Here is a 17,557-nt window from a genome sequence, read left to right as displayed (position 1 = left end):
ATTCTCACTACCCTGCCAAGATTGCTTATAGCCTAAAAACTTGCTTCCTCTCGTTAACTCGAATTGGTTTACAATTTTCAATTTATTATTTAATTTTTTATCTTTGAAATTTAAAAAAATTATTTTATTCTAAAATGCCATGTGGGTATTTTTATGAAAAATTGAGCAGTAGAGTTATAAGAAACAAAATGTTTAGTATGAAGAAAACAAAGAACAAAGAAAAAAGAATTATAATGAAAAAAGTAGTTACAAAAGATTGAGGACCAAAATTAAAATTCTCCATCAAAATATTCGATGTAAGGACTAAAACAAAATCGAAAAAAACTGAAACAGAAAAACATTCCAAACTATATGATATATACTATAAAAAAATGAAAATGACTACAATGGAAAAGTAACCAAGAGGACGAAATGCATAATCGTCCCTTATTGGAATGACATTTATATATTTTATATGCAATTCTAATGATCGGTTAGAATATTGAATATCGAGTAAATTATAATATATAAGTGCAAGTGATTTTATATATTTGCATTTACATTATAAACAAATATCTTCAATACAAATAAGTAAACAAATTACATAGCCTCGTCCAATCATAGATAGTAGGCTAGCTGGTTATATGCATATATAATTCTGTTGGGTTGACTGAGAGTGTGGTAATTTAGCATTATTATGCGGTCTCCCTTCTTGATCTCCATTTAAAAGTTAAAAAGCTCTTTAAGCCACTCTGCATTATAAACAAATAAATACAATACAAATAAGTAAACAAATTAAATAGGCTCGTCCAATCATATATAGTAGGCTAGCTGGTTATATGCATATATAATTATGTTGGTTGACTGAGCGAGTGGTAATTTAGCATTATTATGTGGTCTCCTTTCTTTATCTCCATTTGAAAGTTAAAAGGCTCTCCCGTTCTGATTGTATTTTTTTTCGATTACAAGGGAGATTCATGATTTTTATATAAGTAAAAGAAATATAAAAATTTTAAGAGTACATAAACCTTACTGAAGAGAATTGAATCCAAAATCTTTTGATTCCATTGTTGGCTTGTGCTACTGCATAAGAATTTAAGACCCCCCGCTTAAAAAAAATGTCGGGTCCTGATGCATGCATGCCATGTGTGGAAATTTTTCCCTCAAGTCACAGGAGGTCAGCTAGGGTCTTCCTCCCATTGGATCTCTCAAAAAATGGAGGAAGAAGACCCAATAGTGAAATTCAACGGTTAAGAGGCGTGACTTGACACCTCCTGATTTGACCGAAATATTTCTCACGATATGCATATAGTTTTTAGGTTCTATTTGTGGTTTGTTTCTTGTTACTTTTTCTTCTAACATCTCATACTATTATTTAAACGAAAACCTAATTTTATAAGGGTAAATTACAAAAAAAAAATCTAAATTTTGTAAAATGTCTCAGTTTTGCCTTAAATTTTGTTTTGTAACAGAAAAAATCATAAGTTTTCTAAAATGTCTCAAAAATAACCTCCGTTATAACTTCCGTTAATTTTTGCCTACGTGTGACCTACGTGGACTGTTAAAGGGACCCACCATCAGCAGTAAAAATTGAGATATTTTAGAAAACTTATGGTTTTTTTGTTAGAAAACAAAATTTAAGACAAAACTGAGATTTTTTACAAAACTTGAATTTTTTTTTGTAATTTGCCCATTTTATAATCACAACTTTATTTATAGGATATAGGATATAGTTGAAAAGTAAAAAGTATTTCATATTCTTAGTTTAAATATGATACAATTTATACCTATATATGAAAATAAAATTACAAGCTGAATTCTCATGTCGCCACATCATTAATAATATAAAACGGATCTCTCTCATATGCCACATCATCATCATCTACACTAAGAAAATTTTTATATTCTTTTATCAATAAAATATTCTCATATAATTGTCCTTTATATTCATAATATTTCTTATTTATTATAAAGGAAAGTGAATGTATAGTGAAATATATAATATATTATACTAATTATGTAAATTTCGTTTTGTTGTATGTGTATATTTAGATATTATAGTAGAGCATTTTAATAAAAAGGAAAGGAATATTTTTTTATTAACTAGTGGAGAAGGCACGTACGTTGCACATACTATCTCATTTTAAAAGTATTCATTACCCATATCGACAGTATCAAAATAACTTATAGCGACATATATCTCCTCTTATTTAACAGCGTAAAAGAGAACACATATATTTTGCTATTTGATTTTATAATTCTCAACGAGCATCATGATATTTTCTCCATTATTAACTTTGTATAGGGTAAATTGTTCATGTCCTTTAAAAGAAATAATAAGGCTGAAACCACATGACTATAGTAGAGAGTGATATTAGCTTTTAGATGCATGCTTTATATCTAGGCATCCTCCACAATCCATCCCGGAATAATATGCTCGCATCTTCTTATAAATGTAGCTTCGAAGATTGGCCAAAGTATTTTATGTCTTTTCCCCCAATGTTAGCACTATATGGATTTATTTTTTGCAGCAGAAAAGAATGGAGATGCATTTCACCTCGACACAGAGTTCATATACTCTCATAAGCTGGTGACAAGCCATCACAGTAACGGCTGGTCTAACACCATCAAGTGGACAGTTAGAGGATTAAGATTTCGAGGGAAAGGGTCCATTCTTCCAACATGCAATGGTGATAATCTATCTATATCTATATTAGGCCTTGACACTCTACTCCAACGTGTCAGCTATAGAATTAAAAGAATATATATATTTTAATTTATTTGAAGAAAATGGAAGTCTTCTACATATATATTAATTAAAAAAAAAGATTAGGTGGTGAGGAATTTAATAATTTAATATATCAAAAAGTAATCTAATTTAGTGTCTACTCGTTTATTTTTAAATAAATTACTTTTTTAATAATGTCATTTTAAGTTTTTATACAGAGTTTTATATTGAACAATAAATTATTAACATTTAATTTCTCTGAGATTTAACCACGTTAATTTGTGTATAAGCTTCAAAATCCAAACCTTCTAGAGTATATCTAAATAAAAAATTCATGCTAAATTACACTGAAAATTATGAACTTTTTCATTCGTCTTAGACTTACAGGATAACTATTATTTTTCGTATAAAATCACGAACTTTCATTTAGATTTTAGATCTATCACATTGTCAAATTTTAATAGCTGATGTGTATGTAAAGTTTAACTCAGATCTATTACATCGTTAATTTTCTATTTAATAGCAGAGGCGTTCGTGAAATTTCACTCTCAATGCTACTGTGGCAATCACACATCATCAGAATTACAAGAAAAAAAAATCAAGGAAGTTCCAAAATAATATGTTAAAAATTTTAAATCAATTTTAAAAAAGAAAAAAAAAAGTTGTCGAGGAGGAAGCTTGCCGAGGGTGGGGGGTTCACAGCTTGTCCCAACCCCTAGGATGAGATTGTCTGCACCACCGAGTTTGCCAACAACCTCATTCTAGGGGGTAGGGACCACTTATTGATGTCAATCCTCGGGTGAAATTTTCATGGATGAGATCATCGGCGACAGCTAATAGCGTCACGGCCTCATCTTGGGGGGTCTTGGGGGCACCGTCTAGGCCACCGTTCTTGGCAAGCACATAGCCCATTAACAGGCTGCTTTTCTGTGTTTTGTTTTTAATTTTATGTCCTAAAAACTTTTTCCCTGAATCTCTTTTTGTAAATTATGCTGACATGTCATTGCCATGTCCATAATGAGACCACAAAATTATTATTCGCATCGGCTATTAGAATAAGAAATTAGAGATATGATATATAAATGAAAGTTCGTAGTTTTATAAGAAAAACAAAAAGTTCATGGTAGAATCTGTTACGAGATTACGAATGTAAAAGTTGTAATTTTGTCCTTAGTGCTAAAATATTCAACTAAGATTGCTGTTTAGAACTTGAGCTCATCAATAACATCTCATAAACTTTAGACAATTACAAGGATCCAACCCTCCAAATAGTAGAAAAATACTCATAGATGCACAATTTCTCCAAAACTTGTACATCACATTATTAATATACCGACACTTTGACAACAATAAAATAGCAATCATCATAATGGAAGAATAGAATGACCGAAAAGAAAGTGGTCCACCATCATAATCATTTACATGTCTTGTGACCATGATGGCAACATGGCTGGGTTAGGGGGATAGAAATGTTCTATCACATTTCTCCATTCAACATCTAAGATGTCTAGGATGGATGGCCTCATGAGCTCCTGCTTGAGAGAAACAAACATTATTCTTCGGGCATATATGTAATGTGTAACTGAGAATTGAAGAAAATGAAGACACCAAAGAAGAGTATCAATAAAATCGTACATATGTGAGTATATATGGTTCCTCACATGTGAAGATCTCCCGCAACATTGTAACAAAGGAAAACACATCAATCCGAATACACAAATCAATAATCATATCTTAGAGAGTTCGTACAATTTCATATCTAGAGAAACAAATGCAAATGCATTGTGATTGGGTGCTGAGTGGATAAAGTCTGAAAAAAAAAATGATTGCCACTGCGAAATGGTATGAGAAATCTTTACAATTGAATATGGCAGCACATCCAATAGAAATGAGGGGTAAGACTGCAACCTTTGTAAGACTTATCATTGTTCCTATTTAGCAATACTCGAACCATTCAAGGAAGAGTTGCCTCACACAACCTGAAATCTGTTTTTTTTTTTGAAAGGTCTGCTTTGTTTGGTTTTATAATGTGATTTTAAAATCACATTTGAACTTAATTCTATTCATAATAAAACAAAATAACTCATACAAAGTCAAATGGTTGGTCTCATTTATACTATTTTTTTCCACAATAAAACAAAATAACTCATACAAAGTCAAAGGGTGAATCCCATACATAACCATTTATTTAACTCCTTTTCAAAATTAAAATCTGATTTTAAAATGTTACTTACGAACCAAACGCAACACAAAATTCTCAACCTATACAGAGGAATAGAATGGGCTAATCTAGCACCGATGTCAACATTAAGCATAACGATGGTAAATCTTGATAACCACATTAGTTCTTTCAGATCTTCTTCCTTAATGACATATCAACACCTTAAGTGGACAATCTAATATAAAAAAAAATTAGTTGTAAATTTTATACTAAGCTAAAAAATAACCTGAAATCCAAGCGCCCATAATTATTAAAAATCTCAATAAGACATATAACAACAATAAAAGAGAAAGTGTCTCTAAATTATGAAAGTCGAAAGGCAAGAGTCTATCAAATCACTAACATACGAGAGGGAAGCGAATCACATTAAATCTGGAATGAAAGGACAAAATAATTCAGAAAAATGTATAACAAGCTGCAGACCAGGAGACACTCTATCAATATCAACCCAACAAAATAGTGTGGAATCACCTGCTCACCAGGACGATGTCAGTGGCAACTCACATAGAAGTTCGTCCATCTTTGAGGCACACAGAAGTAGTAAGAACCAATTAAGCCATACACGTAAAGGCTTAATAAGAAGAGAACAAGGAATCGATTAGTTAGTAAAGTGGAAGGAGCCATTTAGCGCATGTCAAACTAAAGCGAGGATCCAAATCCAACAAAAGGAAAATGGAGTGAGGATGAATGGAAGCGGAAACACAAAAGCGGGAGAACTCGATTCCGGGAAGAGAGGGAGTGATGCAACGATTAGACTTTTGAAGGGGTAGCTTGACTCCGGAAAGGTATAATCAGAGCTGTAAGACGAGAGAATGCGAGCATATGGGGTGGGGGCACCGTACGAGAATCAATCAACTAATGAAAAATCGGAAAATCAGAAGGGTTACATTACTGCAATAGCAATTTATTTAACACAATCTTAGATTACCAACTTAGAGCACCAGTTCATCAGTGCAATGAGGAAACCAAAAGGCATGCATCTAATTAAGCAAAACTTAGAATATGAACTTGCTATTTGAATTAATTGAGCAAAAATTAGAATATGAAATTTACGCCTGACAAAACACAAATTTATCTCCCTACATTGCTGGCATGAACAAGCACAAGGCTCAAACATCCTCTACACCTCCTATATCAGCAAGAAATTCAAACATGGTGTTAAGTTAAATGATCGAAAAACGGAATGAACATGTCATGGGATTACATCAAACAAAACAATCCCCAAGAATAGTTGGATTCAGAAAACAGCCGACAAAGAACAAGGTATTGAATGAAATTCAATTCATTCGACAGAGGAAGCAAAAGGCCGGTTAGGTTTCACTAACCTCAGCTGATCGACCGCTCAAAGGACGCTTGCCATGTTGAGAGCGGAGGGTGAGGGCTGAAAGCAGAGAGCTCACATGATCACCGAAGACGCAGGTCATATGGCGATTGGAGGGCGAGGCTGCTGGCAAGGCCAGGGATGAGGGAGGCGATGACATCGGTAGCACGGGCAGAAAGCAAAGTGGTTGATCGGTTAAGAACTCGAAAGGAAAAAACAGGAGCGATTGTAATGGAGAAAGGGTGCAGCAGCATTACGATCGGAAAGTGAGCCTGGTGATGAGGGCAGCAGCGAGGGAGGCGGAAAACAAAGTGGCGAGTGCGGAAGGCAGAACGATCAAAGGGAGCCTGTTTTTATAATAGCGAAAGGGCGCGGCTGTTTAAAAGGCAGAAAGCAACGATTGGTAAACGGAGATAGGGATTAGATCAGAGTGTTGGTGTCTATTGCTACATAAATTTTCTCTTTCAAAAGGCACTAATATAATTATTTATAACGGCTAGGAATATTTTGGGAATAACAAAAATTGAGAAACAGAAATATGAGCTTCAGACTTTTATAAGGGTTATGGATTATTTAAAAAATAATTTGCATTATCTTATCTCGAAAATAATAAATTATAAGAAAATATTGAAATATGCATGATATAGTATTATTTAAGAATGAAATAATTCATATTTAGTATTTCGTATTACGCTTTCTTAACTCATAGTATAAAATCCTATTAAAAGTGATATGTCATTACAAATTTCGTGTTCTGTTCTGCTTCCAAGCTCTCTCCCTTTAAGTTCTTCTTCGCTTCACATTCTATTATTTCACGTAATTTGTAGTTTTATTTTGATGACTAATTGCATATTTACATGAAAAATAGTTGAACAATTTTAACTTTTTTTTAATCGAAATTCATGTGGAATGGTTGTATTATTTGAGGAACAATTTAAGGTTCGAAGAGTCAATATTAGAGATAAGCCATATGACTATTTTATTAGTATATTTTTTTTTCATTATAACTCTTCTGTTGATTGTATTAGGTGAATTAATATATATCATGATTTTAATTTAAATATAATGAGATAATTTATTCAATATTTATTATTATTATTATTATTATTATTATTATTATTGTCTTTGTTTAAGATTATTTTCTTTACCTAATTCAAATATATATATATATATTTAGATATATACCAGATTATTATTATTTTTTTAATCCTGCACATCGCGCTGGTCATCGTCTAGTTTAAAATAAAAGAGTTTAGTTGAAGGACGATATTGTCTCTCTATTATCCTACATGTTAATGTCTCATTATTTTACTCTGTCTTCTCAACCTCCTCATTCTTCTTTCTATCACATTATTTGTATTTCTTGTTCAATTTCTATTTTTTGTTCTTACTTTTTGTTTTTTCTACCCTTAATTTTTTTCGTCCTTGTTCAAATTAATCCATCCATTAGTGTATTAAAAACATCATTATAGTTGAAGCACAATACATACGGATTAGGTCATGTTGTGCACGTGCACACTTCGAGTATATATATGTATATATATATATAATATGTATAAACTATTAACTATTCCTAAATACACCATGGAATTTCTACACATACTCCATGTGCAGCACACATGGCCTCATACTAATATATTCTTTAAATAATTGGTAAATAAGACTAAGAAATCATGAGCGTTCGGTTATCTCTTATATCTAATATCACGAACTCTGATTTTGATCTAGCATCTGTCAAATCATTAAAAATTTTGTTAGCGTTGACGTGATGCTGTAAATTGCTAATGTGGCAATAAGCCAAACTTTAAATAATTATGGGGGAAAAAGAAAAAAAACAAAAATCATAATACCTAATTTTAGGCTAAAACTTTTGGATCTTAAGTCGGTGGCCGCAAATAAAGTATGAATCAAATTAGATGACACAATTGAGTTTCCCCACTCAAGACAAACCATGGATAGCCGTGAGAAAAGGATCAAGAAAAACCTAATGCCACAGCAAGTGAGCGAGCCGCCATGGCCGATGGACGATCTCTTCGAGAGCTTGCCGGAGCATATACTCCACCATATACTTTCACTGCTCCCACTCAAGGAAGCGGCAAGGACGACCCTTGTCTCGAGATCATTGCAGAGAGCGTGGTATTCGCATCCGGAGTTCATCTTCGATCTCAAGGACTTCCTCCCCGTCGGTTGGAAATTCTCCTTCATCCCTTACTGCGGTTACCCTAACAGCCTGCATGGAATCAACGACCGCTTCCTCTGCTTTGTTGACAGCGCTACATCCAAGCTCCTCGAGCAAAGGATTGCGCTTCGCAGGTTGAAAATCTGGGCAACACTTGTCGAGACTGACAGGTCACCGGCTCTGTTCGACAAATGCATAGGCGCGGCTTTGGAAAACGGCGTTCAGGAGCTGGACCTCAAGATTTACATCAAGAATCATGATTGGTCGTATTCAGTTCCGGCTAGGGTTTTCTCTTCAGGGTTTATCAAAACCCTAACCCTAATCGGGGAGCGACTTATTGCTCCTTTGGCTAGTATTAGGACTTTGTATCTGAATTCTCTGCAATCGCTTAAGTTGTGTGGCACCCCGATCAATGATCAGATGTTGCAGAAACTCCTCCGAGGCTGCCCGGTGCTCGAGAATCTCTCACTCCACCGCTGTAGATCACTGACGCAAATCATAATATCCGGCCTCATCAAGCTCAGGACGTTAGACCTTAGTCATAATCACCGCGGAGTTAATCGGGTCGAAATTAAAGCTCCGGGTCTCGAAACCTTTGAATACTCTGCCTATTGTCTCGATGAAGGAGTCGCGGGTACTATCCTTGTACTAGATCGCAGTCCAAAACTCAAGCACTTGAAATTTATGGATTATCAGATGACCCATGAGCGGTTCCAGGAGTTACTCTCCAAGTTCCTGTTACTGGAGAGCTTGATAATCGAACACAGCAAGAGGTTAAATAGAATCAAGATTTCAAATCCTCTGCTCCAGGAGATTCTTATAAGGGATTGCACGGGCTTAGAGGATATCGAAATTGATGCCCCTAAGCTGTGGTCTTTCCGCTACAAATCTTGGGAGGGGCTGTTGCCGTTTATAAGGATGAAGAATTCCTGTTTTCTCTCCGTCTGCGAAGCCGAGATCAGGTGTCAGTCACATACAGAGCTCGTTGCTAATTGGTTCATTGAGCTAAAGGAGTTTTTCACGCGCTCTTGCACGTTTAGGTCTCTGAGTTTGGCTGTGAATTCTATGGTAAGACAGCTGTAACCTCTATATATCACGTAATTTTCATTCTTTCATGCAAGTTTTTCGGATTATATATATATATATATAGTGATGATCACATCAATCACGTAATTTGTTATCTGTCCTTTGGCTTTTCCTGGAATGTTCTTGAAGCAGCAAGGAGACGTGCAACATACAGATGATCCTTTGCCTTCATTGCCATGTGATATAGACCAATTAAACCTAGATATCGAGGTTCCTCCATCAAGGCATGCAGCCATCTTGGACGGGCTGCTTTCGGCTTGCCGTCCGACTACTCTACGGGCCAAGGCTGGTTACTCTGAAAACAGCTTCTTGAAGGTGCATATATAAGCCTAAGCAAACTCTATATGAATTGCTTTACCTTAACTCGGATCAAAGCATGATTCAGGCTTTGTGTCCCCTGGTTTAATGATTATTTGCCGGTGCGTGTTATTGCAGCTGCTATGCGAGAATCTTGCAAAAAGAGATGATGATATTCGGTGTTGCTGTTCAGAACATATTAAGTGCTGGTTGCACGAACTAAAAGGTGTGGAGATCGAAGGGATTACGCGGAGCAATCATAAAGGGCCTCTGAACTGGTGCACCTTATTCGATCTGTTGCCAACTCTCACCATGAGCAATTCTATCTGTTTTAGGTTGCAGTGGTGAACTAACTACTGGGCTGCTCAATAAATTGCGGGGATTATGCAACATGTATCTTGAATCTTCTTTACTTACAGCCCCAAGACTCCGACTTTTATAGTGCGTTTGGTTTTAGAGTTGAGTTGAGTTAAATTTTGATTCTAATTGGATTGTAATGATGGTATTGTTAAATTATGAGAAAAAGTGTAAAAAAAATAATGAATAATCTAGAGAATTTAGTATTAAAAATTGAATTGAGTATAATGGAGTTGTACGTGGGTTTATGTATGGGGCTCACATTTTTTACTTTGAAGAGTTAATTTTTGTTGTGTAGTGAGTAGAGTTAAAGTTAGAGTTAAAATCAGATTTTGATTTTGAAAAAGAGTGGTATAAATAGGACCCACCCTTTGACTTTATATGAGTTATGTTGTTTTGTTGTGGAAAAAAATGGTATAAATGGGGCTACTCTTTGATTTTGTATGAGTTATTTTGTTTTGTAGTGGGTAGAGTTAAATTAAAATTGTGATTTTAAAATCTAATTGCGAAACCAAACGGGGTAAACTTAAGGGACTACTCTTTCGTATATATATGTATTTTGCTTTTGATGATTATGTGAAGTTATCCAGGACGCCATAAGATACCGTACGTAAGATATCTTTAATTTTTACTTGATGCAATTCGTTTTATTACTAGAAACAGCACAAGAATGGTTTGAACACATTTGTGATGATTGTCTCCTAGTATAATTCGGATGATAATTATATGCCACTTAAGAACTGACGAGATTTCGTGCCTTATGTCTTCACTTCATAAAGCCATAATTATAAGATCTGACCCCATGTCGCAATTCGCCCAACTCATTAACTGAGTATTGGTGTCATTTTGGTGATCATTAATTAGACAATTTGTCCGTTGAATTTGTGCCGCCATATTAAGAACGTTTACCATCAACTAATAACCGTTGCTGCATTTCCAGTGGAGCTAAAATATCGCCATGCCAATTTATTAACCACCGAAAAGAACATGACAATAGTTACGCTACTTGAATGTCTAATTTAGCTAGACGTGACTTGGCCACTGCCACATCAAAAGATCAATCGTAGTTGAGCAACGTGGTATATCTCACCGCCCTCTGAAACAAATAATAAATGATGATCTCCAATACGTGCATTCTAAAATAAAATATGGATTTTTTGTTGAATCAAATTTTGCAGGCGTTCAAAATTTTGAGATGAATCAGATCTAAGAGAATATAGGAATATATAGTTGGTCAGATATATTTATTTATTTACTTTTTTTTGGTGACTAGGCAGATCATATTATGAAGCCAAGTACATAGAGTAGAGTGATATTCTTGTCCCTCGGATAGTTTTTAGTACGATAGTCCCTTTAATAATCAATAAGTTCGAAATTAACAAACAGGAGCACAAAGGATCGATTCGACGAAAAATGAAATATTACTTGGCGTAATTGACTCAATGCAATTTGTTTTTCGTTTACTTGGAAGGGAGCTCCAAGAGCCTGATTGGGGGGACGTGGTACTCCCGCTAATGAGAATTATAAGTAAAACCCGAACTTTTGGTTTCAGGTGAAAACGAGCGCGATTGCACTGAATCAGCTTTTTCTTAATGCGAACCCGAAATATGCTGTTCCACTTTCTGTTTTTTCAATGAATTCGTACACAACTCACAAATCACGAGTAATATGGTTGATAAATAACATATTGTGATGAGTATCACCGAATTTGAATATAATCGGAAGGTTTGATCGACGATACCTCGTTTTAAGATTAACATATACCGTATAGTATTTTTCAACACTATAACATATAGCATATACCTTTGAAATATAACTTACTACGTTACTACGTTAAATGTCATATTATAAAATAAACATAGTATTACCCAAGACTACTTTGCTCATACAAAACATATTCCATTCCAAATGCCGAGCTTTAATTCTGTCCTTTTCCTTGGCCATACAATTCTTGGGCATTTGCATGAGCTCAGCAGCCCATCACCGGCTCGGCACGACTCCTCCACCAGTTCCGACACTGCCACCATCTCGCTACCCAATTGATGGCCACTTTGCCACTGCTTCCTCCATATATCAGTGATGTCAATCGAAACTGGCAGTACTGCAGCCTATGCCCGATCTCTCCCTACAAACTTGCCTCAGCCCACCATGCCGATGCTGCCAAAAGTGTAGCCGTCTTTGCCTAAGACGACCTTTCCAGGAAGAAGGCAAGGATTTGATGTATTCTAAGGTTGCGTTTGGTTTCATAGTAGGATTTTAAAATCAGATTTTGATTTTGATTTTGAGTGGTATAAATGGGGCTCACATTTGACTTTGTATGTGTTATGTTGTTTTGTTGTGGAAAAAAAGTGGTATAAATGGGGCCCACTCTTTAACTTTGTATGAGTTATTTTATTTTGTAGTGGGTAGAGTTAAAGTTAGAATTGTGATTCTAAAATACCATCTTGAAACCAAACAGGCCCTTAAAGCTTCTAACGACCATTTTCCGGTCGTTATTCTTTCATTGCCCAAAATATAGGTGCCGGATTTGTATAAAGTATTCGTGCCGCGGAATGATCGGTATTCCGTATGATACATTAATCTTCTCAAAAACACAAAAGATTCGAGAAATCGAATTCTTAGGACAGTTTCCCCAGTCAAATGAGGACACCGTTCTGCCCGTCTTCTGTCTTCTCCCTCGATATGACAGCCACCTTGAAGAACTCATCCAGGGCGATCAGGGATGACTCCCCACAGCCACCCTCAACCTTCCTGGTATTGAATTTTCATTAGGCTTATATCAATTCGGGTCCATTTTCACTTAAAAACTCAAGCTAATAAGTGGTGGTATCCAAGTCATATATTAACTCATGAATTTTCTTTTTCTTTTCCGATGTGGAATTTTTATCTCATTTTACTCCTCAACACCCGCCCTCACGTGCAACGTGTGGTCATTTGTCTACACGTTGTCACGTATCACCCGCCCTCAACAATTGATCTCGAGCCGAGCTCCTCTTCCGTGCTCGGGCAGTGAGGGGTTAACAAGAGGCGCTCTTTTGGCTGCACTCGGATATACTGGGCCTGGCGTGATGTGAGTGCATGCGCATACGCGCGTGGGGGCGCAAAAGCGTAACCCGCTCTGATATCATATTTAATTTTCATTGGACTTATACGGGCTCGGGCCTATTTCCACTTAAAAGCTCAAGTTGATAAGTTGTAGTACCCAAACCATATATTAACCCATGAATTTTTTTTTACCGATGTGAGATTTTTATCCCATTTTACTCCTCAACACCTGCCCTCAATTGCAATGTGTGGTCATTTGCTTACACGTTGTCACGTGTCCTTAATCGCCCGTCCTCAGCAATTGACCTCGAGTCGGACTCCTGTTCCGTGCTCGGACAGTGGGGGGTTAACACGATGCGCCCTTTTGACTGCACTTGGACATATTGGGCCTGACATGGTGTGAGTATATGCGCATACGCACGTGGGCACGCGGAAGCATAATCCGCTCTGATACCATATTGAATTTACATTGGGCTTATACGGGCTCGTGCTCATTTCCACTTAAAAGCTCAAGCTAATAAGTGTTGTACCCAAACCTCATATAAACTCATGGTTATTCTTTCATTTTTTCCATGTGAGATTATAATTCCCAACACATGGTGCTATCAATCATCGCCCTCACCTCCGAGACCCTCCTCCTCATCTCCTGCCCCTTCTCGGTCTCCTCCATTACCGCCTCGATCTTATCTCTCACGTCCTCCCACCCGATCCCTCGTGGACTATGCCATTGACATAGTCTATAGAACCTTTGTCGTTATTCCAGTGGTCCGAGGACGTCTGCTGCGACAGTTGGATATTCTCAGGCTCTCAGCAACAAAGGTAGTATAAACAATTGCACCATTATCTCATTCATCATCCTCCCGAAATGCCAGGTTTTCCCAGTGGTAGAAATCGAGCAATAGAGATGGCACTGAGTCGGGTTTTCCCGGGTTGTTCTGTCTCTGTGGTGTTAAGTCTGTTGGCATCAGAAACATTGGTGATGGTGGCGTACTATCCTCCTTCCCCACCCATTGCCAAGCCCAACTGCACGGACAAGTACGGGGACATCACCATCCTGGTCCCCTTCGGGGTCGGGCCATCCAGTTGCTTCCTGAATAGCACGTATGAGGTAATCTGTGATAATGGGACTATCCTGGTATTAAAAACCACCGGTAGGGAGGTGCTTAAAATCACGATGCCGGAGTATTTTCCAGCAGGTGAGACGAACCCGTTCAGTGAGTATAGGGGGGTCTTTATCGGCATGATCCGTATGAGGCTACCAATTGTCCACTCAAACTGCACCGGCAAAGGGAACTGGAACAGCGAGGCCTCTGGTTTGCAGGGCACATCCTTGTACTTCTCCCAGACTGAGAACATTTTGGGGCGGTTGGGTGCTACAACCTGGCGGTCATGGACATAATACTCTCTAATTGCAGATCCTTGGTTCACGTGCCGATTTTCCAATGATACCATCCACCTGTTGAGGCGAGCTCGAGATCCAGGCCGGTGATCAACCTGTTCCTTTCAACTAATTTTCGAAGTTGATCATCAGCATTTGATAGTTGTCTGTTATTTAGCTTTCGGCAACAGCAAAGAACATTAAAGTCTGTTAATCGGGAAAGGGGATAAACGCTTTCATCCTATACATTTCCTCAATTTTTTACCAAGAAGTTTCGCATTAATAATTATCAATGGTCCATTTTCTTATCCTTTTTTCTAGGCAACGGGCTTTCCTCTATAATTAAAAAAGACTACTTCTTAATGAGCCGATTCGAATCGACTACTTGAACCCATTAGATTTTTGAAAATTATGATACGCACTGAAAAAAAAAAGAAAAAAGAAGAAGAAGAAGAAGGGGAGAGAGAGAGAGAGAGAGAACCTGACAAAGCCTGAAATTTTGGTTAATGTATAAGTGCATCTTCTATTAATCTAGTCCAAACCACATGGGACTAGGGCCGGCAATATTTGATACGACACGATTACACGACACGGAGTTAAACGGGTTTGAGTTGGGTATTTTTGATATTCGGGTTAAACGGGTCCAACCCGTTTAGACACGATTAATAAACGTGTCTTAGCGAGTTGAACCCGTGTAACCCGATTATACACGATTAAACCTGTTTATTTAACCGTGTTTAATCGTATTACTATAATCGTGTAACCCATTAACCCGTTTATCTAACTGAATTTACGAAAATATCCTTAGGTTAACCCTAATTTCGAAATTTCCAAAAGCAGTAGCCGCAGTACCCGATTTCAACTTTCAGTCTTTCGCACGCCCCCCTTCATCCTTCATCTTCACAATCACAAGTCGAAGTCGATTTCCCTCCTTCTTGCAGATCCAGCCTCCACCTGAGTCAAGAACGACTTCGATCGTCTTCACAGTCCAGTCAAAGATCTCTCGTCTTCGTTGCCTTTTGGCCGGAGGAGAACCTCACTGGAAGTATCCTTCCCCTTCCGTCGCCGGAGCTTCGATTGGATCTCGATCGGACACAGTTTCCGCTCTAATCCTCTCCGTCACGTTCCTCATCATCAACATACTCCTCAACAGCTTCGCCTCAGACACACCGATGGTGTGATTCAGTTTCCTCCGCCGCCGATCCATCCTTTTTCAACCGCCCCAACCCGTGAGTACGCACATCCATTGGATTTTCTCTCTCATTCTCTCTCTCTCTCTCTCTCTCTCTCTCTCTGTGTCTATTGTGGTGAAGGGTTTCATCCCTTAGATTCTTTCCTTCTTGATTGGACAATCTCCGATTCTTCTCATTTAGAGATCCTTCTGCTGAGTAGAAGCTTGGACCGGGGAAATGAAGGGACCGATTAAAGGTTTTCACGATCAGATGCTGAAAATTTCCCACCTCGTGGTTTTCCTTTCTGATAATTAGGGAAGCGTTTAAGGGTTCCTGAAGGTCTGCGAGGATCTGTCGTATTTCTTTGTGTGAGCATCTTTGTATGTATATGATTCTCTGGGAGGCTCTGGCGGATTCCGATTTCGTGAGGCCTGGCGGCTTTGGCGGTGTACATGTTTTGTCAATCACTGCCGCTACGATCGCTCGACTACGTTTCTGTTAATTCTATCTGGGTCTTTGACGTTGTCTTCATGATTCTGTTTCTTTCAATGGAATTGCAAGATCTGTACTTTTTCTTGCTGGACTGTTCTTCCTAAATATCTTTAATCTGCAGGTGCTGGAATAATTTCATTTGAGCTATTGAGAGATAAGGATTGAACTCCGAGGCTATAGACTTGGCAGATCTTGAGCCATGACTATGGTGGAGGACAAAGAGGTGCTTACCATCTTCGAATATATAACCTTGAGATTACATTATTTCCAGAATTTAACATTCTTGTTTATCTGTTGTTCTTTTAGCAGACCAGGGTCAGATCACCGGGCTCACTGTCTACTGATTATGCTACCATAGTTCCCATCAAGAAACGGAGGTTCCCAATTGTTCGGCCTCCATCGCCTCCACCGGATGAGTCATGTCCAACACTGGAGTCTGATGAAAAACGAAAGGAGAACACCTCTGCATCTCAGGGATCTGCTGTCTTGAACTCCTTAATGATTAAGTTGCCAGTGGAATTGTCAATGAACATGTCGTGTTTGCATAATTCCGGAACTAATTGTATTGGTAAGATCTTAATTGTATTGTTTGAAATTTTGTTGAGCTGCAGTGCAACTGTGCAATGCATGGAGGAAATAAACGGATAAACGGGTCGTATAACGTGTCCGGGAACCGGATTGAACGGGTAAATGGGTCGTGTAAACGTGTCCGGGTAAATGGATTTATCGGATAAACGGGTCGTATAAACGTATACGGGTAATCGGTTTATCGGATAAATGGGTCGTGTAAACTTGTCCGGGTACCGGTTATAATCGTGTCGTGTATTCGTGTACCTATTATGACACGTTTCGATAAACGGGTTTAAACGTGTTGTGTACGGGTTGACACGAATATAACCGTGTCGTGTACGGGTTTCCAAAACCTGACCCGTTTAATAATCGTGTTGTGTACGGGTTATGACTTTGATAACACGAACCCGTTTAGACACGACACGATACGAATTGCCGGCCCTACATGGACCAGGCCCAAAAAAGTACCAAGTGCTATTTGGATAATTAGTCCGAAAAGTTGTTTGAAAATCATATATACACCCTAGCTAGACGCAAAAGTATGTACTGAATCAAAACTAATAATGGAACTTCGATCTGGCCGGTCTTATGTGGCCTAGATTCAAATGGACTTTACAACACTTGTTGCTTTGTTGTATTGGTTTATTTATCGAGGCCCAATATATGAAATTTTTCGCCAAGTAATGTTGCTGCCTTTACCAAGCATAAACAGGGCGGGGCGCGGATGGTTGT

At 37.7% G+C, this 17,557-nt stretch overlaps 1 protein-coding gene across 1 annotated transcript; it reads left to right on the top strand.

Annotated features, from left to right (window-relative positions):
* The first annotated feature begins 7,967 nt into the window (after positions 1–7,967).
* Positions 7,968–10,317, top strand: LOC116213262. The gene is made up of 3 exons (XM_031548135.1): positions 7,968–9,496; positions 9,647–9,829; positions 9,950–10,317. Exons 1-3 carry the CDS (start codon positions 8,201–8,203, stop codon positions 10,157–10,159), a joined length of 1,689 nt encoding a protein of 562 aa, XP_031403995.1. The 5' UTR covers positions 7,968–8,200; the 3' UTR covers positions 10,160–10,317.
* Positions 10,318–17,557: the final 7,240 nt, after the last annotated feature.

This window comes from Punica granatum, chromosome 7 (genome assembly GCF_007655135.1).
Source record: "Punica granatum isolate Tunisia-2019 chromosome 7, ASM765513v2, whole genome shotgun sequence".
NCBI classification, from domain to species: domain Eukaryota; kingdom Viridiplantae; phylum Streptophyta; class Magnoliopsida; order Myrtales; family Lythraceae; genus Punica; species Punica granatum.
Note: the sequence above shows the minus strand (reverse complement) of the source record. Positions and strands in the feature narration are given on the sequence as shown.